The sequence below is a fragment of the Amyelois transitella genome, chromosome 3 (assembly GCF_032362555.1).
Source record: "Amyelois transitella isolate CPQ chromosome 3, ilAmyTran1.1, whole genome shotgun sequence".
NCBI lineage: Eukaryota > Metazoa > Arthropoda > Insecta > Lepidoptera > Pyralidae > Amyelois > Amyelois transitella.
Window position 1 is genome coordinate 12,502,473 of NC_083506.1, and position 25,343 is coordinate 12,527,815.

At 37.4% G+C, this 25,343-nt stretch overlaps 1 protein-coding gene across 1 annotated transcript; it reads left to right on the top strand.

The window, feature by feature from the left end:
• The first annotated feature begins 15,228 nt into the window (after positions 1-15,228).
• On the top strand, positions 15,229-17,016 carry LOC106132976 (synaptonemal complex protein 1). The gene has a single exon (XM_013332555.1). The coding sequence runs from the start codon at positions 15,229-15,231 to the stop codon at positions 17,014-17,016; it is 1,788 nt and encodes a 595-aa protein (XP_013188009.1).
• Positions 17,017-25,343: the final 8,327 nt, after the last annotated feature.

The following is a 25,343-nucleotide window of genomic DNA, read 5'->3' on the forward strand; positions in this document are numbered from 1 at the left end:
CAGCTTAAGTTTGAGTCCGATATAACTCTGGAGTCTCGCAAAACTTTGCCAATAAGCTGTCAATAAGATGGGAATTCAATTTTCAATATAACAACAATTAACTAAGTAAATAATATGATATCGATATTGATATTAATATAGTTACATTTTTTTACACTTGAAGCTGCCCGCGACTTCGTCCACGTGGAATCAATCCCGCAGGAACTCCGGGACTCTAGCTTATATGTTATTCCGAGCCTTCAACTACCTACATACCAAATTTCATCGTAATCGGTTCAATAGTTTTTCCGTGAAAGAGTAACAAACATCCATACTGACATCCTGACATAAACTTTCGCATTTATAATATTAGTAGGATAAGTTTCAATGCTAACGGATGCTACTACGGTGAGGGAAAACATCGTGAGGAAACCTGCACATTCAGACAATGGATGTGTAACCATGATCGATCCAATACGGGTTAGGTTCCCCTGCAAAGGTTGCGGAGGTCAGTCGGGAGTCGCTTCGTGTAAAACATGACTCACCCAATCAAGGATCCATGGTCAGAGGCATACCCCGGGCTCCTCCAGTGCGGTAAGGATGCAACCGGGACTAAAGATAAAAGGAAAAACATTGAAATTAATTGATGGTTTTATGATAAGCAGACATAACTTTGATTAATATTATGACTTTAGATAAAGGTTAGAGTTTTATGTATATGTGTGGTTTTCGGGCAGCTAAGCCTTCAAATACCTTTCCCATGGATGTCGTAAAAGGCGACTAAGGGATAGGCTTACAAACTCGGGATTCCTTTTTTAGGCGATGGGCTAGCAGCCTGTCACTATTTGAATCTCAATTCTATCATTAAGCCAAATAGCTGAGCGTGGCCTATCAGTCTTTTCAAGACTGTCGGCTCTGTCTACCCCGCAAGGGATATAGACGTGAACATATGCATGTATGTATGTACTCTATAAGAAGTGTTTACGATCCCACATCTACCGAGGCGGCGGGGCTAAAACGAATGTTGCCGCCACAATAAAATTTAATTAATTTACCCCATTCCAAAATGGCTCACACAAACAGATAGCTGAGATTACATTGCAATTTAATTATATTTCACTTGGTGCGTGAAGCCGTCATTTCCTTCTGTCATTAGATAACAGACGTTAAGCTAAATGAGAGTTTCTGCGCATAAACTCCCAGCCGCAGTTAAATAAGTCATAAAGTCAGGATTGCTTACGCCTATTCGCAAAGTATTCAGAGTGTAGATATTATAGTTCGAAGGCCTCTGTGGCGCAGCGGTAGTGCGCTTGTCTGTGACACCGGAGGTCCTGGGTTCGAATCCGGGCCAGGGCATGATGAGAAAAGAACTTTTTATGATTGGCCTGGTTAGTATCTAGTAACACAAGTCTCGAACTTCGAGGCAAAATCAAGTTGAGTCATTTAAAAAAAAATGTCAAGAAGAAGTGAGTTAAGGACGGCAGGAGGTGTTCTGTCCTATAAAAAATCCAGGATTGTCTGTGTCAGGAATTTACACAAAACCTCCGAATATTTTGCAGGAGAACCTATCCCATATTGGCCAACAATAAATTATAATAAATAAATAAATATAAATTACACATATTCAGTTAGCCTCGCCCGAAACCGCCGAGCTTGCATGAAGAGAGTTATGAATGTGGATGAAGCGAAGGAAGTATGCAGAGATCGTGGCAAGTGGAAAGAGGTAGTCTCTGCCTACCCCTCCGGGAAAGAGGCGTGATTTTATGTAAGTATGTATGTATGTATGTATCCTGACATCCTGACATAGGTACTCACAAACTTGACTTTTTATATGTGAGAATTGCAGGAGGATTTTTTTTAATAATAGATATGAGTGCGCATGACCTCAATATGCCTGGTGATAAGCGAGATGAGGGTAATGCACGCAAGCTCACATAGTGCCTATTCACTCTAGCCTTGAAAAATTAATTTAATAATTTCATTTGATCTCAAAGTGGGTTATTTTCTGTGCTTTAAACATTTTGTAGTCTATTTATGGGATTGCCACCGCTCGAGGCGTTTCTTAACTTTGTTTTGGATCTATAACATCAGGAGATGGTAAGTTATGATTATTTTACATTTCATTGTACTTTTTCTCTAGTTTTTAAAGGTTTTCTGATGGCCGATTTCTTCAGCAGAAGTTCACAGCTAGAGAAGTCTTTCCTTATTGTATCTTGGAACTAAGAAATAATATTTATTAGTTTAATTAAGTTATGCCGTGTGGTTCCAGGCACTTTAGAAAAGGACCACTCCATATTTTTACCATGGATGCCGTAAAAGGCGACTAAGGGATAGGCTAATGAATTTGGGATTCTTCTTTTAGGCGACGGGCTTGCAACCTGTCACTTTATATGAATCTCAATTCTATCGGTAAGCCAAACAGCTGCTCGTGGCCTGTTAGTATTTTTTTAAGACTGTCGACTCTGTCTACCCCGCAAGGGATAGACGTGATAATATGCATGTATGTATACAATGTGAAAGTTTAAGTGGTAAAGAGGTTATTCCGTGCTGCGGAAGGTCTAAAATCCCATGACAAAGGGAAAATAAGAACTTTCATCGCCAACGCTCCGTTTAGAAACGGGAGACGCATTTTCCCAATTACAAAAGGCTTTTCGTAGGCTTACAAATTACATTCCTCTCTACCCTCAATTACTTCGGAATTACAAATCGGACACAATTTCAATTATCAGGAAATATGATTCTTTCAAATTTATTATTTAAATAAATCATTGTCGGACCGTCAGGGCTGGCAATAATTGAAATGTTATTTCACTTGATTAAAGAGATTTTGAGAGGAAATATATAAGCATTGGGAGAATTAAATCTACTGCAGCCAATGACTGTTTCAAATTAATGTTAAGCTTGACCGGTGATGTATCTCGTCATATTACGAATTAAAAAGTGAATGCTGACAGTAACTACTCTAAAATTAGTAAGCATAACCCAACTCTATTTAGAAGTCAACTTTGACTTTTTAAACAGGTTGGTTTAATTGTAATTATTTTTAATCCGTTTTACAGTTATCAGTTTTAAAAAGTATTGTGTGTCAGTCGCTTTTTTAACGTAAAAGCTAATCCAGAGAAGTCCCTAGCTAAATGTAGCCTTGATTCTTAAGACATTTAGCTTCAGCCTATTCCTTATAAATAAATAAATATGTACAGGGCAAATTACACAGATTGAGTTAGCCTCGAAGTAAGTTCGAGACTTGTGTTACGAGATAATATCTTAAAGATACCATACTTTATAATAAATGCTTATATAGATAAACATCCAAAACCCAGGCCAATTAGAAAAAGTTCGTGTCTAATCATGCCCTTGTCGGGATTAGAATATATTTAGCCAGCTCCTATGTCTAGGAAAATTTGTTTTATGTATTTTTTAATATTTTCACAATTTTTTAGCCAAATCAATTTCCCATTCAAGATGGTTGCTAGGCAATGATAATTGTGTTTTTTTTTCTGTTGTCATTTAAAACTATTGACTAATTAGTCACTGACATGAATAATTACTGAGTAGGTTCGGTTTTCACGTCGGAGGTGGGTAAGATTCGATAGTTTTATTTTTCTTTTTACTATATTGGTTTTACTGACGTCCACATTTCTATTCTAAGTTTGGATAGTTGTGAAGTTGACGTTGTTGAAGAAAATGCTGCAGTGCAGTTTGTTACCGCTTCTTCTGCACTGACGCCTTGGGAGCGGCAGTAATCTTAGTTTTAAGCAATTTATTTGACGTCCACCAATGTTGTGAAACCCTAAGATTTGACAATTATTAAGCGATACGAAGTATCCTATAACAATGCATAATTTTTTAAAATATGATTGGCATTTGACGCCCACCGAGCACCGCTCGGTAAACCAGCTAGTTTTAAAAAAAAAAAATATTTTCCCGTTTATTCCGTCATCATTTGCAAAACGTGTGCCAACCTTACTACGCACTTGACCTCCATGGAATCTGAAGACACAATCTTGAGTGAAGAGCGATAGCTGTTGCCGACTAAGTTAAATGCTTAAGCACGGCCTGATATGTACTTCACTCGAGGGTGGGAAGGGAATTTATTTTTTGTTGCAAGTTTTGTAGCAATCTTGATTGTGAAATCTTCTTCATCTTGTCATAAAATTCTCGATGACCGTGGTGTCGCAAGGTTAGGATTATTTCTCGATCAAGTCAAGATGATAATGAAGCTTTTAAAGTGTTGAATCTTCTGCTTCTTCCTCCTACCGTACATACATGTAGTCACATCTATATCCCTTGCAGGGTAGACAGAGCCAGCATTCTTCAGTTCAGTCCTGGCTTAATTCCCAGGTAAATCCTAACTTCTGTAAGCCATACAGCTAAACGTGGCCCTTCAGTGTTTCCAAGAATCTGTCTACCCTGCAAAGGATGTAGACGTGACTCTATGTATTTTCAGACAATCCTAAAAGAATCGTTTTCGACTTCCAAACTTAGTATAAGGGTAACTGGGTAAAAGACATACACAAAACAAACTATTTGAACTAAAAAAAAGGGACGTAAAAGCCTACTTTCAGAACTCAGTGATCGGCAAGTTTGTTTGAGTTTCCGACAAACTAACATACAAACGTATAACGGGAACAAAAAGTTTTTTTTTTCACTTTTTTTTTCCCTGATATGAAAATGGTTATACGCTGGTTCGGTAGTGAAGAGTGATAGATGGTTTCCTTTTCGCGTAGATTGTATAGTTTACTATTAAAAAAAAGGTATAAACTGAGGAATTTTTAAGTAAAAGAAAGTGACGGAAGGATATATCTAAAATAATATATATTAAATCTAATACACCAAAAATTTAAACTTGCAAATGAATTATTAAGTGCCGTGTGGTTCCCGGCACCAAAAAGAATAGGACCACTCCATTTTTTTCCAACGTATGTCGTAAAAAGCGACTACGGGACAGGCTTATAAACTTAGGATTCTTGTAGGCGATGGGCTAGCAACCTTTTATTATTTGAATATCGATTCTATCATTAGGCGTGATTCCTTAGTCGCCTTTCACGACATCCATGGCAAAGATACGGAGTGGTTCCATTGTAAAGGATCAGAAACATAAAATTTAATAACACATTTTCCCAATAAAATTCGCGGGTCGTAACAAACTGCAATGCAATCCTCAATTTACTTTGTAGTGTTCCTAACAAAATTGTCCAATATCGCATTCCACTATTGAAAAATATTAAACATCAAAATGCCACGTGTAAATCTTCAACATTGTAAACTAGAACGAATTCCTCTATTTTCAAAGCTGAAAATCCTTTGGAAAACATTCAAATAGACAATTCCGTTGAACTGCATTTTATATGACTTACGCATTTTGAAGTACATGCAAATGCAAAGTATTTTGTATTTTATGATGAAAACTTTGATAAATAAATAAATATATACGGGATAAATTACACGGATTGAGTCAGCCTCTAAGTACCTACTCGTAAGTCCTCAACTTATTTTACGAGTTATTAACCCAACGATACTAATATTTAATAATAATTACTTATATAGACAAATATCCGAGACCCAGGCCAAATAGAGAAAGGTTGTGTAATTTTATCAACATTAATTAAAAAAAAAACTGCTTGGTTATGATAATTTGACACTGAAATAGAAGCTACATTCACAAAGTAGGTATATTATTAAAAAAAATACCTGTCATCTTAGCCCTGGGCAAATGTTAAGTGTTTAAAATTTTCGAGTTAAACAATTATAAAATAAAAGAAACAATCGTCTCAGAATCACTCTAAAGTACTAATTTCTTGGGAAACTTTGCAAATGGGCCTTGAAATGTAATTCGCCACGGTGACTTGGGGCCCGACAAAAAGAGGTCGCCAACTGAAAATTAACTTTTAAGGCCTTACAAAAAGTGAACGGAAACTGAAAATTAACTTTTAATAACTGTTCGGGTGAGAAAAGTTTACGGAGCTTAATTCAATCTGTGAGTTGCTGTCAGTGGGAAGCTTTGGCAAGTTTTGATTTAGGTGTAGTGTAATTAAGCTCAAGGTTAACTCGATCGAACTCGTCGATCGATCTGAATTCGTAGACAATATTGAGTGCCGGTGGTCGAATTGGTAAAGTGCCCGGTTTGAATGCGTATGGCGTAAAAAGGCACAGGTTCGAATCCCGACCCGGACTTGTAGCAATGACTATTTTCGAAGTTATCTACATTTAGTTTGGATATTATGATCGATCCAATTCGGGTTAGGTTCCCCTGCAAAGTTGCGGAGTTCAAATGGGCAGCGCTTCGTGTGAAAACCTGACTCACCCAATCCAAGATCCATGGTCAAAGGCATACCCCGTGCTCCTCTCCAGAATGATGAGGATGCAACCGGGACTAGACTTAATGTCAGGAGGAAGAAGATTGAAATTAATATAGTCTTAACGGTTTTAGATGGGCAGAACTTTGATCGATATTACGACTTTAGATAAACGTTATAATGTTATTAAGGTATGTGGTTTCCAGCAATTAAGAATAGGATGATCACTTGATAATAAAAAGCGAGATAGCGATAATACGCGCGCCATGCTGTGAAGGCAGTAAGACTCATTGAAGATACATTTCTCGAAAGTCCTCGAAGGTCGAACTGTGAACACGCGAGACAACAGAAATGTCTTCTAACGATAAATCAATCGTTGTAAATTTTTGTGTATCATTTACTTGTTGCATTTTTTTTAGAAACAAACTAACTCGATAGATTCCGGAGACAAAATTTGAAAAAAAATAATAACAATATAAGCATATCCGCAGGTAACGACTAGTCGTAATATTAAGAAAACCCTATCAATATTTCAATTTCATTCCACGTGAAGAGACGGTCTATATTCAATTAATTCACAAGCAATTTCGATCAAGTGACTTGTAAGACAATTCGCCAGATGGCGGGAGAAGTTAACTTTTTCACAGCTGAAGTGTGGAAACACTCAGTATGATTGAATCTATTGTTTGTTCTCCTTCCTTTTATATGCCAAGCTTTTGTGGACCTTCTAAAGATGAGGTTAAGTTTGAGAATGAAACGACTTGCGCTTTTTTTTAACTGTGGCAAATGCAGACGATTAATTGAAAAGGCAATTCTTTTTTCAAAAATATTGAATTAAGGATTTGTAGCTGTAGCGATGATTCGGGCTCAATTGTCATCAACGGGAAGATCTCCAGGCTAGATGTCATGCCTGGGGAACCGCAGCTCCGATGATGTTGAGACGGAGGTTTGTATTTACGTTCCTCCAATCCTTGGAAACCTAGCTTTCGCGATTTAGAAACTCGCTGTTATTTTAAATGACACTTAAAGCCTGAGTAAAGAAGAATGCTGAATTCAATATCTGATCTGAAAACGAATTACATGTATTCATGTCTATATCCGTTTGCGAGGTGGTCAACAGTCTTGAAAAGAGAGATAGACCACGTTCAGATGTTTGGCTTGATGATAGAATTGAGATTGAAATAGTGACAGGTTACTAGCCCATCGCAAACGATCGAAAACAAATTTAATCACAAAATTAACAAATTACAAAACCCTTGGATAATTTATTCTAGACCAGGATATTGATGTGTTGAACCCTCATCTCTTGTTTGTATCGGCGTGATTCTACAAAAACCAAACATTTTGTAGGGCAACAGTTTAACAGATAAAGCCTTGTTTTCGATAGGTATCAATAAATTGTGGTACAAGTTATAAGCGACCTTTAAAGATAGCTATAATTAAAGTACCGTGTGGTTCCCGGCACCAATACAAAAAAGAATAGGACCACTCCATCTCTTTCCCATGGATGTCGTAAAAGGCGACTAAAAGGGATGGGCTTAAAAACTTGGAATCTTTTTTAGGCGACGGGCTAGCAACCTACTCACACTATTTGAATCTCAATTCTATCATTAAGCCAAATAGTTCAACGAAGCCTATCAATCTTTTCAAAACTGTTGGCTCTGTCTACCCCACAAGGGATATAGACGTAACCATATGTATGTATGTACAAATGACACATTGTTAAAAGTTAGCCTTGAATTAAGTTCGAGACATACATATGTAACGAGACACTATCTTATGTAGATAAACATCCAAGACGGTTAGTTATTTAGTTAATTATTATGCCCTCGTCAGGATTCCAACCCGAGACCATTCCTAATCATTATGCGCTTTAAATATAATTACCAACCGCCACCTCCCAAAACTTGGACCACACCACCTAATACATCTTTCAGAACAAACGCAACCGCAAACCTGACCTATTGACACGGAACTATCGCCTTTATCCCTTCAGTTTTAGGGTCTCAAATGGCGCGTGCGCACACCGCGGTTAGGCTGGTCGTTTCATCAATCGCCTTTCAGAATCTGGGCTTGTATGGTCCAGTCCCGAAATGGATTTCCATTCGAGTCAGAATTAACGCGTATCGTGATTACAATTCGGACTGTGGTATCGGCCGTTGTAATTTTGTGCCGGCCATTTCTGAATCACTGAACCGGTTATTGAAATTTTAAATTATCGTATTTAAGTTTTGTGCCTTTGGTCGGTAAAAGGATTTTGCTAGAAAGCGTCGGTGGCGTATTGGTTAGAGTGGTCGTAATGTCGTAACAAAGAATCGAATCTTTGAGAAAAGAATTGCAATTCAGAAAAAAGCATTGCAATTCAGATAAAAGCACAAAGTCACCCTAAGTCACACAAAGTGCTTTTTTCTGAATTGCAATGCTTTTTTTCTGAATTGCAATGCTTTTTTTCTGAATTGCAATGCTTTTTTCTGAATTGCAATTTTGTTCTCACAGGATTGCAACTCAGTGTTTTCACATACAATTGAAATCTGTTCCAGCCCGCTAAGGTTGAAGAAGTCAATCGATCAGACGACTAAGGGATAGGTTTATAAACTTGGGATTCTTTTTTAGGCGATGGACTAGCAACCTGTCACTGTAATCCTAATTCTATTATTTAGCCAAATATTTGAGCGTGGTCTGTTAGTCTTTTCAAGACTGTTTGCTCTGTCTATCCCGCGAGGGATAAAGACGTGTTTATATATAAAATTTCAAATCCATAACAAAGCCATACCTGCTGCTAAGCGTGGCTTCAGAATCTTTTGACTTTATCTGATAGATCTGTTTATTCTTTCAGGAAAAAGACGTAACATTACATTCTTTTTAGTTTGTGCGTAAAAAACTGTTTTCTATTCCTCTGAGAAAGTCATTACAGCCGAATCTTCAATTCAGAATATAAAGATATGGCGGAATTACTCAAAACCAAAGTTTATCTTCTCATAAAAATAATCTTGGAATCTTTACAGCCTCCGCAAAGACTAGAGAAAACAGGACTTTACTTATTTCATGTTAGGGTATCCTTTTGCATGTCATAAAGCCTTGTGTCTCAGTGGTATTCTTCAAATAGATAACGTGGTTTAACATAATATGCTGTTCGCTTGTAAGACTAACACTGTTCTAAATCGAAAATTTCTTCCCATATTACTGCATCGTCTCTGCCTACCCTTTCAAGTGAAAAATTATAGATAGATTGATAAAACTCTTTATTGCACCACAAGAGTAAAACATACAAAACAACATAAAACAGATAGGGATGGTACAAAGGCGGACTTATAGCTAATGCAATCTCTTCCAGTCAACTTTTGGGTGGAAGGAAACCAAACAGGAGATTGGCGTTGGCACAGAGCAAGATAAATAAATCATTAAACATAATAAAAATTATAAATCTTTATTCATATCGAAAGGCATAACGAATTGTATGAACAGTGCCGTGTGGTTCCCGGCACCAAATGAATAGGATCACTTCATCTCTTTACCGTCGATGTTGTAAAATGCGACTAAGGTATAGGCTTACTAACTTGGGATTCTTCTCTTAGGCGATGGGTTAGCAACACGTCATTATTTGAATCTCAATTTTATCATTAAGCTAAACAGCTGAACGTGGCATATGATAATTTATATGTATGTATTCAGTATATGTCACTTGCTGTGCCCGCGTTGAATGGATGAATAATTTTCCCCGTTTTTTTTTTCATTTTGCATTATTTTTTTGGCTCGCTATAGTTGCAGCATATTATATAGCCTAAAGCCTTCCTCGATAAATGGTCTATTCAACGCAAAAAGAATTTTTCAATTCGAACCAGTACTTCCTAAGATTAGCGCGTTTAAACAAACAAACAAACTCTTCAGCTTTATAATATTAATATAGATTATATGTATAAGTAAGTAAGTGTAAGTTTATAACATCTTTTACTGTACTAACATTTTTCCGACTCAGTCGGTTGTAAAACCGCATCACGAGCTCTCAACGTCGTCTGCTTGCAAGTGGTCAGAGTATCGGCGTCTTGGGAGCATCTCGGAGCGAAAGGATTATTCCAAGATCACTGGCATTTCTGTCCCACAAGTGCTATATACGGCTTGCTGGTCAGACTTTGAAGTCTAGACAGACTGACCTTTATATTTATCGAATTTAGTTAGTAACAAGCTGTGCCCGCGACTTGGTCCGCGTGGAATAGTTATTTTGGGCATCATTGAAGCCCTCAAGGATGAATAATTATCCCAGTTTTTTTTTTTACATTTTCCATTATTACTTCGCTCCTAATAGTTGCAGCGTGATGTATAGCCTAAAGTCTTCCTCGATAAATGGTCTATTCAACATAAAAATAATTTTTCAATTCGAACCAGCAGTTCCTGAGATTAGCGCGTTCAAAGAAACAAACTCTTCAGCTTTATAATATTAGTATAGATTTAGATCTTTATTGCACAATGGTTGACTGGTGCCGTGTGGTTCCCGGCACCAGTACAAAAAAGAATAGGACCACTCCATCTCTTTCCCATGGATATCGTAAAAGGCGACTAAGAGATAGACTTACAAACTCGGGATTCTTTTTTTAGGCGATGGGCTAGCAACCTTTCACTATTTGAATCTCAATTCTATCATTAAGCCAAATAGCTGAACGTCACGAACTCTCGCGAAAGCCAAGTTCAGCTGACAATGTCCAAAGCCTTAATAAGAATTTACTAACAAACGGAAAAATTCTACCTCTGAAAAGGATTATTGTGCCTTGTATTATCATAATGGCGGTCATAAAGACATAGAATGGGCTATTCACGTCTCCCCTTAACAAGACGTTAACGAGCATGTGATAACCTCACGTAGGTTGTATGTCATACCACGTGGCTTATGGAACGTTACGTTATTTTATTAAAATGTTTGTCAGTTTAAAGATTAAATAAGTTTTTATATTTATACTAGTTGTGCCCGCGACTTCGTCCGCGTTGAATAGTTATTTTGGGCATCATTGAAGCCCTCAAGCATGAGTAACTTTCCCCGTTTTTTTTCACATTTTCCATTATTTCTTTGCTCCTAATAGTTGCAGCGTGATGTTATATAGTCTTAAACCTTCCTCGATAAATGGTCTCTTAAATACAAAAAGAATTATTCAATTCGAACCAAAAGTTCCTGAGATTAGCGTTCAAAGAAACAAAAAAACTCTTCAGCTTTATAATTTTAGTATGGATTTAAATAATTTATTTCTCAAATGCTATGTATTTACATGCATACGTCTTTACCCCTCACGGATTAGACAGAGCCAATAGTCGTGAAATTTAAAGTAGGTATTATGTATTTCTTTTATAAATATATGAAAAAACGTTGAAGTTTATTAATATGTTGATCAACTGTTATTATTAACTAACGAAAAAACTAAATTTTTAAAATTACTTCGTCAACCACTAAGTACACTAAAAAGATCAATATAATCTGCATACTAAATTGAACAAGCAAAAACCGACTTTACTGCAAACCTTTAAGGTCAGATTTTGGTTGACCGTTGAGCTGGCTGGCTGAAAATGGTCATAGCCAGGGTTAAATTAGGCGTAATGCAGTTAAACGGTGCAGTTTGTTAACGCGTGGTCAGGTCAGGTCAGGGAAGTTAATTTATGAGCTTTGTGACAATTTGTAGTGCAAATTAGATGGAACCATTTAAGTTTAATCTTTATTAATATTATAAAGCCGATGAGTTTGTTTGTTTGTTTGAACGCGCTTATCTCAGGAACTACTGGTTCGAATTGAAAAAATATTTCTGTGTTTATACATACATACATACATAAAATCACGCCTCTTTCCCGGAGGGGTAGGCAGAGGCTACCTCTTTCCACTTGCCACGATCTCTGCATACTTCCTTCGCATCATCCACATTCATAACTCTCTTCATGCAAGCTCGGCGGTTTCGGGTACTTTTGACCTGACCCTTTACCAGGACGTCCTTAATTTGATCAAGATACGTTCGTCTAGGTCTTCCCACTCCGACCTTTCCCTTTCTTTCTGTGTTTAGTGGACCATTTATCGAGAAAGGTTTTAGGCTAAACATATAAAATCACGCTGCAACTTTAAGGAGCGAAGAAATAATGGAAAATGTGAAAAAATGGGTAAAAACCCTTGAGGGCTTCAATGACGCCCAAAACAACTATTCCACGCGGACGAAGTCGCGGGCACAGCTAGTAAATAAATAAAAATCGTTTACTTCCTCAGATAACAAACACGGTTTCTTAATGCTTGTACTCAGCTAAGTTGGCATGTTTCATCAATCTTTGAGGAGAGGCTAGTTCCTGAAATAGGATCTTGCGTACCTGTTCTAAGTAAGTAATGAGTGCTAAGTGCTGTGTAAGTTAGTGAGTATGTTAGTTCAAACTTAAGGTAAGGCACAGATTATATGTAAATAAATCGTTAGAAAACCTGCACATTCAAGGTGCTGGATATATGTGTAAGGAAAAGGCTAAGGGGGCTCCTAGCCAAAGAGGGCACCTGGTCTTAGGGCTAGCGAGATGACGTCATTAAGAAAAATAATAAAGATTTCACCCTCATAAATACACACATATAATCATTATCATATAATCAAACATACATATCATCACGTCTACAGCCCTTGCGGGGTAGACAGAGTATAATCATCAATACTTATAAACACGTACATATTCCTTGTGCGGTATAGACAAAGCCAACAGTCTAAACAAAGTTTCCAAGTTTATAATAAACTTACTTATAAACTTTTTCATTTTTCATTTTCATAAAGCCTTACCTTTACAAATAGAGTATTTAATGCCGTATTGTCCTACTAATATTATAAATGCGAAAGTTTGTGAGTATGTCAGTATGGATGTTTGTTACTTACACGCAAAAACTACTGAACCGTTTGCTATGAAATTTGGTATGTGGGTAGCTGAAGACCCAGAATAACATATAGGCTTCTTTTTATCCCGGAGTTCCCGCGTGTTTGATTCCACGTGGACGAAGTCGCGGGCGGCCTCTAGTTCTTTATAAATGCTGAAAGTAAATGCAATATGATTTTAACAATCTACATTTTCGAAAAAAACATTTAAAAAGTTCTTTAATTTCCTCTAAACGAAAATAGACATGACAGAATAAACAGATTTAGTAAGCTATAAGACTAAGTTATTCCAGCGTCAAATTCAAATACATAATAAGTTCGTTTCGGAATCGGCTTATAGGTTATTAAAGGCCCACCACCGGCGGGCCGCACTAAGCGCCTTAACCATTGACAAAGAATTAAATGGATAACAAACATAAGTTACCGTGCCGTGTGGTTCCCGGCACCAATAGAAAAAGAATAGGACCACACCATCTCATTTCCCATGGATGTCGTAAAAGGCGACTAAGGGATAGGCTTATAAGCTTGGGATTCATATTTTAGGCGATGGGCCAGCAACCTGTCACTATTTGAATCTCAATTCTATCATAAAGCCAAACAGCTGAACGTAGTCTACCAGTCTCTTCAAGGCTGTTGGCTCTGTCTACCCCGCAAGGGATATAGACGTGACTATATGAATGAATGAACATAAGTTACATTGTTACTTATAGGTCCTGGTAAAGAGTCAGGTCAAAAGTACCCGAAACCGCCGAGCTCGCATGAAGAGAGTTAATGTGGATGTAGCGAAGGAAGTATGCAGTGATCGTGGCAAGTGGGAAGAAGAATTCTCAGCCTACCCCTCCGGGAAAGAGGCGTGATTTTATGTAGGTATGTGTGTATGTATGTATGTATGCTACTTATAGAAATATACAAGGCTTACAAACTTTGGATTCTTTTTTAAGGCGATGGGCTAGCAACGTGTCACTATTGGAATCTCAATTCTATCATTAAGCCAAATAGCTGAACGTGGCCTTTCAATCTTTTCAAGACTGTTGGCCCTGTCTACCTCGCAAGGGAAATAGACGTGACCACATGTATGTATGTATGTATAAATATACAAGGAGAGTGTGAATGGAGTAGATGAACTGTAAGGATGGCTTTCAGTGGGTTCTTAAAAAAACACACACAAATTAGCAGTACCCTAAGAAAAGAAAATCATCTATTCATTACAAACACGATGTTATAAAGAAAATTGACAAAAGACACGGACCGGATCTAAACGAAGGTTTGCTATTGAAAAACAGTTTCAAACCTTTCAGATCCAAACTCAGCAATTCATCTTCAGATAGAACGAGAAAAGTAAGTATGAAAATACTCCTGTAATTTCATATAACCTGACTTTTTAACTTCTGAAGGGAAAAAAGCTGGAATTATTATTTTCAATTTCAAATTATTTATTGCATATAAAAATAGGTACAATATAAACCACGAAGGGTATATCAAAATTAAGATTAAAACGACAAGCGGTTTTGCCAATTTAATTAAGTATGATTTGATTTTATTCAATTCGAGATAGGTCTGTAAGGATCGTAGCAAGTGGAATTCCATAGTCTCTGCCTACCCCAATGGGAAACAGGCGTGATGGTATGTATGTATGTTCATTCGACAAACGGAAAACTTATTTTTCTGTTAACCAGACAATTGAACCATATCACGGGCAAATCGTAGTTCATCTGATATCTAGTATGATAGATGCTCGATGGATTTAACTCTACGGATTTGCAGTCCAGCTGTTTTGTATGGCAAGCTATTTAGAATATTTTTTACAATAAATAATAAGGGTTACATCTCAGACTTTTTACCTTGTAAGAGAACAAGACAATTGTAGATATTTTTCTTTGCATAGATATTTTGAAAGTAATTTTGCCAACGACTACATCTTTTTATTTAAAAACCTTTGTTTTTCGATCTATAAAGATACTTTCACAAAAAGCACTTTGAAAAAAATAAAATAGGAAGTGACAGATGTATTCCTGCTGTCTAATTCACAGATTTTATTTGACATTCAACAAAAAATTCTAAATTTTAAAAAACAATTTTTAATTATGAACGATATTTCAAATTTAGATATTGAGTTCAAAAGATATTTGCAGATAATGAGACCCTATCTGGGACTCTTACAGGACCAGGACACGATCGACATCTGTAACGCTTGGATTAAGCGTTTGTCGCAATGTAAGAAGAAAGAGAAGTATTTGCGTAATAAGTATATCTTCTCCCTCTGTTTCCAATTGGCACAAGGGGTTTTTGAAGAACCATTCAATAGATTTCCCACCACTGACAGTCTATCACCACTAAATGATGACGTCAATAGTGATGCTTCTTCGGAAGTAGAATATGTCGTGATCAACGGCGATGATGGAAGCACCAAAATAACATACGATAGCGAACCTCATTCGGAATCTGAATGTTTTTCACAAAACCTGGACTCCGAAGACAACAAAAGCAACAGTGCTCAAAATAACGCAATTAATCAACAAATAAATCAAAAGCGGATTATGAATGTACCCAAGCAAACATTAGTTTACACGTGTTCTGATATTATAAGAAATAAGCCGAAAGTCAATGTTATTGATGATGATTATAAAAACAGAACAAATAATTTGATAATGAAGTTGAGAGAAATAAAATTAGAAAATGAGAGGCTACATTTCGAATTACAACAATTAAAAGAAATAACAAATCGTAATACAAAATGTGAAAGTTGCGGGTCCGATAGAATTACTGTTGCTGTTGATAAGACAACAAGTGCATGTTGTCAAATTAATCCTAGTCCTTCAACAATATTTACTTTACAATCACAGTTAGAAGAAGTTCAAAGTTCTAGGAACGTTTTGATAGAAACTATAAAACATTTGCAAGAGAAAATTCATAATTTGAATGAAACACGAAAACACGAGATTGATGAAATAAAAGCTGCTCATGATTTCCATATCATCGAATGTAAATCAGAATTGAAAAAGGAGCTGTCTGAACTGTACGAGAAAAAGTTGCAAGAGGAGATACGCAATTTTGAGAAAAAATTAAAAGAACTTGAGGATATTATTGATTTGAATAAATGTAAATTCGAAGATGAAAAAAACAAGATGACAACTGAAAAGGTGAAAATAATCAACAACAAAGATTTTGAAATTGAACAGTTAAAAAAAGAATTGGAGGAGCAGAAAACTAACATACATTCTATTTTGAATAAATTACCTGAACCTAAAGAGTCAATCGATAACAATACTGAAATTTTAAAGTCAAAAGTGGATCAGTTAGAGAAACGCTTGTTCAAAACGGAGAAATCTAAATCGAAATGCATCAGAGTGTACGAGGCTAAATTGGCCAATTTGCAAAGAGAGAAACATTTGACGGAGTGTTCGCTTCAACTCCAATTGGTCAGGCAGAGGGCTCAGGTGATTAGCGATGTGTCGGACGAGAGCCAGGCCGAATTGGCAACAACACTAGACAAATTAGAGACTAAGTACAAAGAGATAGTGGCCAATGTCCAATCAACAGCGATACAAAGAAGGGTGCAGGATCAAATGGCTCTCGACTCAATTGTGCAGGCGACAATTAAGACTGAAAATATTCTATCTCACAGGGTTACGAACCGCAGCCAATTGTCGGGGAGAACTATGCAAAATCAAAGCCGGGACGAGAATGGTTTTGATAGTGAGATTTCATCTTTATTACGTGGCAATAAGGTTGGTAATGTGATGGTGGGTAACAAGTCATTTGGTGAGGATAGTGTGGGGGGCTATTGCCTCGACGGAGAAAGAATGGGTCAACTATTTGAGAGGGTGTACATTCCTCAGAGGGACACAGGCGATGGCCATTTGAAGAAGTAGTGAACTATTTTGATGTCTCTTGTAATTATCTCGTTGATTGTGACCCACTCAAAGTAATGTCTCAATAAAGTGTTACATAAATTACTAAACTTTGATTTCAAGTAGATTGAAGCGGCAAATTTAGATCAGTCAACGAATTAACAAGTTTGTTATAATAGACAATACACTAGACAAAGACAGCTAAAATGTAGGGTAAGTTTATCTCCTGTGATATATTTCCGATTGCGATACATACATACATAGGTACATATATACCTTGTGGGGTAGATAGAGCCGACAGTATTGAAAAGACTGATAGGTCACGTTCAGCTGTTTTGGCTTAATGATAAAATTGAGATTTAAATAGTGACAGGTAGCTAGCCCGTTACCCAAAAGGAGAATCCCAAATTTATAAGCCTATCCCTTGGTCGCATTTTACGACATCCATGGGAAAGAGATGGATTGGTCCTAGAGATTTAAATAGTGACAGGTAGCTAGCCCGTTACCCAAAAGGAGAATTCCAAATTTATAAACCTATCCCTTGGTCGCATTTTACGACATCCATGGGAAAGAGATGGATTGGTCCTATTTATATTGGTGCCGAAAACCACACAATACACTCACAATTAAAATATTTACACATTTAATAAAAGTAGTACATAGTAGTAAAGTAAGCACGCTGTGTCAATTCTGTATTCCGGTACTCGCCAATTCTGTGGTCAATGTACACGGGTATTTCAAGCTTTCAACTGACGAAGCTGACCGTTTGGACTGAAAGTTTGGAAACTGCCGATGAAGCTGGTAAGCTGTTAAGCTGTTTTAGATAAATTGCAATTCAATCCAAGCTTTGGCAAAAGACTGAACTGAAACAGATTGCGTTGAGTTAATTAAATATATACATACATACATATTGTCACGTCTATATCCCTTGCGAGGTAGACAGAGCCAACAGTCTCGAATAGACTGAACGGCCACGTTCAGCTATTTGGCTTAATGATAGAATTGAGATTCAAATAGTGACAGGTTGCCAGCCCATCGCCTAAAAAAGAATCACAAGTTTATAAGCCTATCCCTTAGTCGCCTTTTGCGACATCCATGGGAAAGAGATGGGGTGGTCCTATTCTTTTTTGTATTGGTGCCGGGAACCACACGGCACAGTTAATTAAATTCTTATCTTAAATACATGATGGGACTTATGATTGTGGATGGATGAAGCAAATTATCGCTTATAACTCAGAAAAGACCAAGGTAAGATTTGAACCTAAGCCTCGGCCTTAGTGGGGCAGCGGCAGCGCGCTTGTCTGTGTCACCGTCACCGGAGGTCCCGGATGCAAATCCCGGCCAGGGCATGACGCGAAATAAATTTTCTCTGATTGGCCTGGGTCTTCGATGTTTATCTATACTATATAACTATATAGATAAAAGTACTAGAGGTCGCCCGCGACTTCGTCCGCGTGGAAACCCTATCATAACTTAGCAATCACTCCCACGGGAATTCCAGGATAAAACAGTAGCCTATATGTTATTCTGGGTCTTCAGCTACATACATACCAAAAATCGTAATCGGTTCAGTAGTTTTTGCGTGAAAGAGCAACAAACATCCATACTGACATACTCACAAACTTTCGCATTTATAATATTATATAGTAGGATTTATTATAAAATATTGTATCGTTGGGTTAGTATCTAGTAACACAAGTCTCGAACTTACTTCGAGGCTAACTTAATCTGTGTAATCTGTCCCGTATAAATAAAAAAAAAAGATGCTCTGACCGTATGTATTATTCACAATTGAATTAAACTTTTCTGTGAAAAATTGCTGTTTGTCTTAAAGTTTGAGGGTTTATAAGAAAACTTTTTTTTGGAATTCCGCGTAGAACTAAATATCCCGTTAGTTTCTTGTGGAAATTTCAGGAAAGCCACTTTTTGTGCTCCCTACATTCCATTTTAGACGTAAACGGACGCCTTATCATGCTGTTCCTTATCCGGTCACTCAATTTCACAACCATCATTCTCCTTAACGCTCTCATTTCCACTGCATTTATTCTGCTTTCGTGCTTCTTTTGCCATACCCAACTTTCACTCCCATACATTAATGTCGGGACCAACAGACTGACTAAGCAGATATACAAGGAGAGTGTGGAGGGAAAGGTCGGAGTGGGAAGACCTAGGCAAACGCTTGATCAAATTAAGGACGTCCTGGTAAAGGGTCAGGTCAAAAATACCCGAAACCGCCGAGCTTGCATGAAAAGAGTTATGAATGTGGATGAAGCGAAGGAAATATGCAGAGATCGTGGCAAGTGGAAAGAGGTAGTCTCTGCCTTCCCCTCCGGGAGAGAGGCGTGATTTTATGTATGTATGTATGTTCATTCCATATGGAACCTTCATGCTAAATTACAACTTTCTACGCTCAGTAGTTTCGGCGTTATCTGTCAGTTACTCACTCACTGAAACACACTTACATACATTAACGTCTATATCCCTTGCGGGGAAGACAGAGCCAACAATGTTGAAAAGACTGAAAGGCCACGTTTACCTGTTTGGCTTAATTATAGAGTTGAGATTAAAAAGAAGAATCCCAACTTTATTAACCTATCTTTATTCTAGTCGCCTTTTACGACATTCTTGTGAAATGTGACCAATCCATGAAATAAAAAATGACCAATCCATCTAGGATTGGTCATATTTTTATTTCTATTGGTGTCGGGAACCACACGGTACACACTAGAAAGTAGGAGTTTAAAAAAAAAAAGGTATTATATATTTTGAGTCTTACTAATTATATCGCTTCGCAATCTAAATGGAAGTAGCTAATTTCAGGGAAGCGCAGGTCCGTACTATGTACTTCGCTTTTAAATTTCCATTTTCGTCTAATTACCGAGCAAGCGCTTCGTCAGGGCCGCAATAGGGCCTTAAGGTGAGTTTCCGCATCAGTCGAGCTCTTGTTATAAAATTATATCATACATACATACATATAGTCACGTCTATATCCCTTGCGGAGTAGACAGAGCCAACAGTCGTGAAGAGACTGATAGGCCACGTTCAGCTGTTTGGCATTATGATGGAATTGAGATTAAAATAGTGACAGGTTGCAAGCCAATCGCCTACAAGAAGTATCCCAAGCTTATAAGCCTTTCCCTTAGTCGCCTTTTACGATATCTATGGGAAAGAGATGGAGTGATCCTATTCTTTTTTCTTTTGGTGCCGCAACCTACACGGCACTTAAATTATTTAATCTACTAGTTTTTGACCACTGTTTCGCTCGAAACATTATATTATGTCCTTTTCCGTATATAAATTTCATGGTTGATCTGTTCAGTGGTTTCGACGTGAAGAACTGACACACAAACATACTTTTAGATAAGCAATACCAGCACGGATAACCACTGTGTGTGAGTAGAGTAGAGTTCATTTTATTTTAATACTAGCTTTCCCCCGCGACTCCATCCGCGCGGATGTCGGTCTTCGCGTAGATGGTTTATTTCTCCATTTTATTTTCAGTCCTGTCAATTTAGACCAAAAAATAGGAATGAAGCTACATTAATTCCCATCAAGCTGAAAATGAGTATAATTGTTTAAAACACAATCAAAAGCATTATTTCAAAACTAGCTTTCCCCCGCGACTCCGTCCGCGCGGATGTCGGTCTTCGCGTAGATGGTTTATTTCTCCATTTTATTTTCAGTCCGGTCAATTTAGACCAAAAAATAGGAATGAAGCTACATTAATTCCCATCAAGCTGAAAATGAGTATAATTGTTTAAAACAAATTTAAAAAGCATTATTTCAAAATTCCCCATGATTCCGGTTTAAGGAAAAAAATTACCCTAGGTCAAAGGTAAGAAAATGGGATTTTCACGATTTTCTTCAAAACGGTAAGTTTTATAGGAAAATTACCTCAGACATAGATTGTAGATCATAAAGATATCTATAAAAAGGAATCAATATTTTTTTTTCAATAAAACTACCGTTTCTGAGATATAACGATGCAAAAAGTTGCAAGCGTCATAATATGCATAAGCACGTCTCGTATATACTCTATGTAGCAGTAATATAAGTAAAAATATTGTTCTGTCGGTAATTTTAACTTGAATTCAAAATATAAAATATACATAAGTATAATGAAACCCAGTCCCTTCATTTATACTGTAGTGAAACCCTGAGACAACATCTGTCTCTCTGTTTAGTTGTGTACGTGGCTAGGGTCGTATAGCTGCTTTATCTCAGAATGCTCAACACATGAAATACCGTTAGTCTTTAATAATAGTTGTCCTTGCGGGGATACCGTTGTCGGCTATGGACACCACGGCCTCTCATGCTCTAGGAGTGCCGGCCGTTTAGGGCGCCATGCCGCCCTAAATGATATAATCCTCCTAGAACCAAACGGTCTGGCTCGGGATGATGCCAAGAGACCGGATGGTATGACTTTGGTAGCCTGGAGATTGGGGCGGCCTTTGGTGTGGGATGCTACTTGTGTCGACACACTTGCACCGTCTCATCTTCAGGTTACTAAATCTAAGGCCGTTTTGCTTCAAATGAGGCAAAAAACCTTAAAAGGCGCAAATATGTAGTTATCGGGATCAAAGTTTACATCAGATGGCAAGTGTGATAGTGATATTGAAAGGAGAGTGAACGCGGGGAACATGGTGAATGGAGCTTTGCATGCCTTTATGAGCAGTCAGAAACTATCCAAAAAGGCTCGACTGGCTGTGCACAGGGGCGTGTTGGTCCCGACATTAATGTATGGGAGTGAAAGTTGGGTATGGCAAAAGAAGCACGAAAGTAGAATAAATGCAGTGGAAATGAGAGCGTTAAGGAGTATGTTGGGTGTGAAATTGAGTGACCGGATAAGGAACAGTGTGATAAGGGAATGTTGTGATGTGAAAGAAGATGTAGTTACAGGAATAGAAAAGGGTATGTTGAGATGGTTCGGTCATGTGGAGAGGATGAATGAAAACAGGTTGACTAAGCAGATATACATGGAGAGTGTGGAGGGAAAGGTCGGGGTGGGAAGACCTAGACGAACATATCTTGATCAAATTAAGGACGTCCTGGTAAAGGGTCAGGTCAAAAGTACCCGAAACCGCCGAGCTTGCATGAAGAGAGTTATGAATGTAGATGAAGCAAAGGAAGTATGCAGGGATCGTGGCAAGTGGAAAGAGGTAGTCTCTGCCTACCCCTCCGGGAAAGAGGCGTGATTTTATGTATGTATGTATGTATGTAGTTATCGGTAATATCTATACTTTTGAACCTTTTGGGGTAGAAACTCTGGGACCGGGGGGCCTATCTGCCCATCAGCTTTTCCGACAATTGTCGAAAAAGCTAATTGAGGTATATCTTGACCGGAGGGCTGGAAATTATCTGGCTCAGAGAATCAGCATTGCCATTCGAATTGGCAATGCTGCCAGCCTTCTGGGCACATTCCCGCATGTTGATGCTATGCAAGGACTGTACAATTTATAAATTAAATTTTAGTTTGTAGTCATCTTTTTTCTTTCTTTTTATAAGTAGCTTTAGTTTTAATTTGATTATTGCATTGAATTTGATAATTGTAACCTATATTATTGTCCTAAGATGATTTTCTTCACTTAGCGTTATTCTATTTTAATTTTAAATAATAAATACGAAAGTTAGTCTTGAGTGCCACTGCGTAGTGAAAACACGTGTTTATTCTAACCTATTTCAGACTTTTTCAAGTTTAATAATAAAAATGTAAAAAAAAAACGCGCTAATAGTACACTACCTCAGAGGTGGCAAGGAAACGGATGCATATTATGACGCTTGCAACTTTTTGCATCGTTATATCACAGAAACGGTAGCTTTGTTGAAAAAAATTATTGATACCTTTTTTATAGATAACTTTATGATCTACAATTTATGTCTGAGGTAATTTTCCGATTTGAAAAACTTACCGTTTTAAAGAAAATTGCGATACACCCATTTTTTACCTTTGACCGTGAGTAAATTTTTTTCCTTAAACCGGAATCATGGGGAATTTTGAAATAATGCTTTTGATTGTGTTTTAAATAATTATACTCATTTTCAGCTTGATGGGAATTAATGTAGCTATGTAGTATTTTTTTAATAGTAATTAGTAGCGGCCCGCTTGTGCAGCAAACGGTTCAAGCCAAAGCCGACTTTAGGCGCTACAGGTTACGGCGCTAAATCCACTGCGGGTAACGCAACGTGTGTTCGCGGTTCTACAGAACAACGTCTATGGATAAACTGAAAAATTAAGATTTTTTTTTCTTCGTACTTTTTCGGGATAAAAAGTATCCTATTTTACGCCCAGGATAATAAGGTATAATTATACCAAGTTTCATCAAAATCGAACCGTTAGTTTTCACGTGATGCCTGAACATACAGACAGACAAACAAAAATTTTTTTAATCACATTTTTGTGTTTGGTATCGATCCAGTAACACCCCCTGCTATTTATTTTTTCAATATTTTCAATGTACAGAATTGACCTTTCTACAGATTTATTATATGTATAGATTCCCCATGATTCCGGTTTAAGGAAAAAAATTACCCAAGGTCAAAGGTAAGAAAATGGGATTTTCACGATATTCTTCAAAACATTAAGTTTTATAGGAAAATTACCTCAGACATAGATTGTAGATCATAAAGATATCTATAAAAAGGAATCAATATTTTTTTTCAATAAAGCTACCGTTTCTGAGATGAAAATGAAGATGATGATGATTACGATGCAAAAAGTTGCAAGCGTCATAATATGCATAAACACGTCTCGTATATACTCTATGTAGCAGTAATATAAGTAAAAATATTGTTCTGTCGGTAATTTTAACTTGAATTCAAAATATAAAATATACATAAGTATAATGAAACCCAGTCCCTTCATTTATACTGTAGTGAAACCTTGAGACAACATCTGTCTCTCTGTTTAATTGTGTACGTGGCTAGGGTCGTATAGCTGCTTTATCTCAGAATGCTCAACACATGAAATACCGTTAGTCTATAATAATAGTTGTCCTTGCGGGGATACCGTTGTCGGCTATGGACACCACGGCCTCTCATGCCCTAGGAGTGCCGGCCGTTTAGGGCGCCATGCCGCCCTAAATGATATAATCCTCCGTGCTCTTGCCACCATCCATGTTCCAGCCGTTCTAGAACCAAACGGTCTGGCTCAGGATGATGCCAAGAGACCGGATGGTATGACTTTGGTACCCTGGATATTGGGGCGGCCTTTGGTGTGGGATGCTACTTGTGTCGACACACTTGCGCCGTCTCATCTTCAGGTTACTAAATCTAAGGCCGTTCTGCTTCAAATGAGGCCAAAAACCTTAAAAGGCGCAAATATGTAGTTATCGGTAATATCTATACTTTTGAACCTTTTGGGGTAGAAACTCTGGGACCGGGGGGCCTATCTGCCCATCAGCTTTTCCGACAATTGTCGAAAAAGCTAATTGAGGTATCTCTTGACCGGAGGGCTGGAAATTATCTGGCTCAGAGAATCAGCATTGCCATTCGAATTGGCAATGATGCCAGCCTTCTGGGCACATTCCCGCATGTTGATGCTATGCAAGGACTGTACAATTTATAAATTAAATTTTAGTTTGTAGTCATCTTTTTTCTTTCTTTTTATAAGTAGTTTTAGTTTTAATTTGATTATTGCATTGAATTTGATAATTGTGATCTCTATTATTGTCCTAAGATGATTTTCTTCACTTAGGGTTATTCTATTTTTTTAAATAATAAATACGAAAGTTAGTCTTGAGTGCCACTGCGTAGTGAAAACACGTGTTTATTCTAACCTATTTCAGACCTTTTCAAGTTCAATAATAAAAATGTAAAAAAAAACGCGCTAATAGTACACTACCTCAGAGGTGGCAAGGAAACGGATGCATATTATGACGCTTGCAACTTTTTGCATCGTTCGCACAGAAACGGAAGCCTTGTTGAAAAAAAATATTGATACCTTTTTTATAGATAACTTTATGATCTACAATTTATGTCTGAGGTAATTTTCCGATTTGAAAAACTTACCGTTTTAAAGAAAATTGCGATACACCCATTTTTTACCTTTGACCGTGAGTAATTTTTTTTCCTTAAACCGGAATCATGGGGAATTTTGAAATAATGCTTTTGATTGTGTTTTAAATAATTATACTCATTTTCAGCTTGATGGGAATTAATGTAGCTATGTAGTATTTTTTTCATAGTAATTAGTAGCGGCCCGCTTGTGCAGCAAACGGTTCAAGCCAAAGCCGACTTTAGGTGCTACAGGTTACGGCGCTAAATCCACTGCGGGTAACGCAACGTGTGTTCGCGGTTCTACAGAACAACGTCTATGGATAAACTGAAAAATTAAGATTTTTTTTTCTTCG

What these genes read in the sequence shown, in the direction of transcription:
- LOC106132976 (XM_013332555.1), top strand. Translation starts at nt 15,229, where the DNA reads ATGAACGATATTTCAAATTTAGATATTGAGTTCAAAAGATATTTGCAG.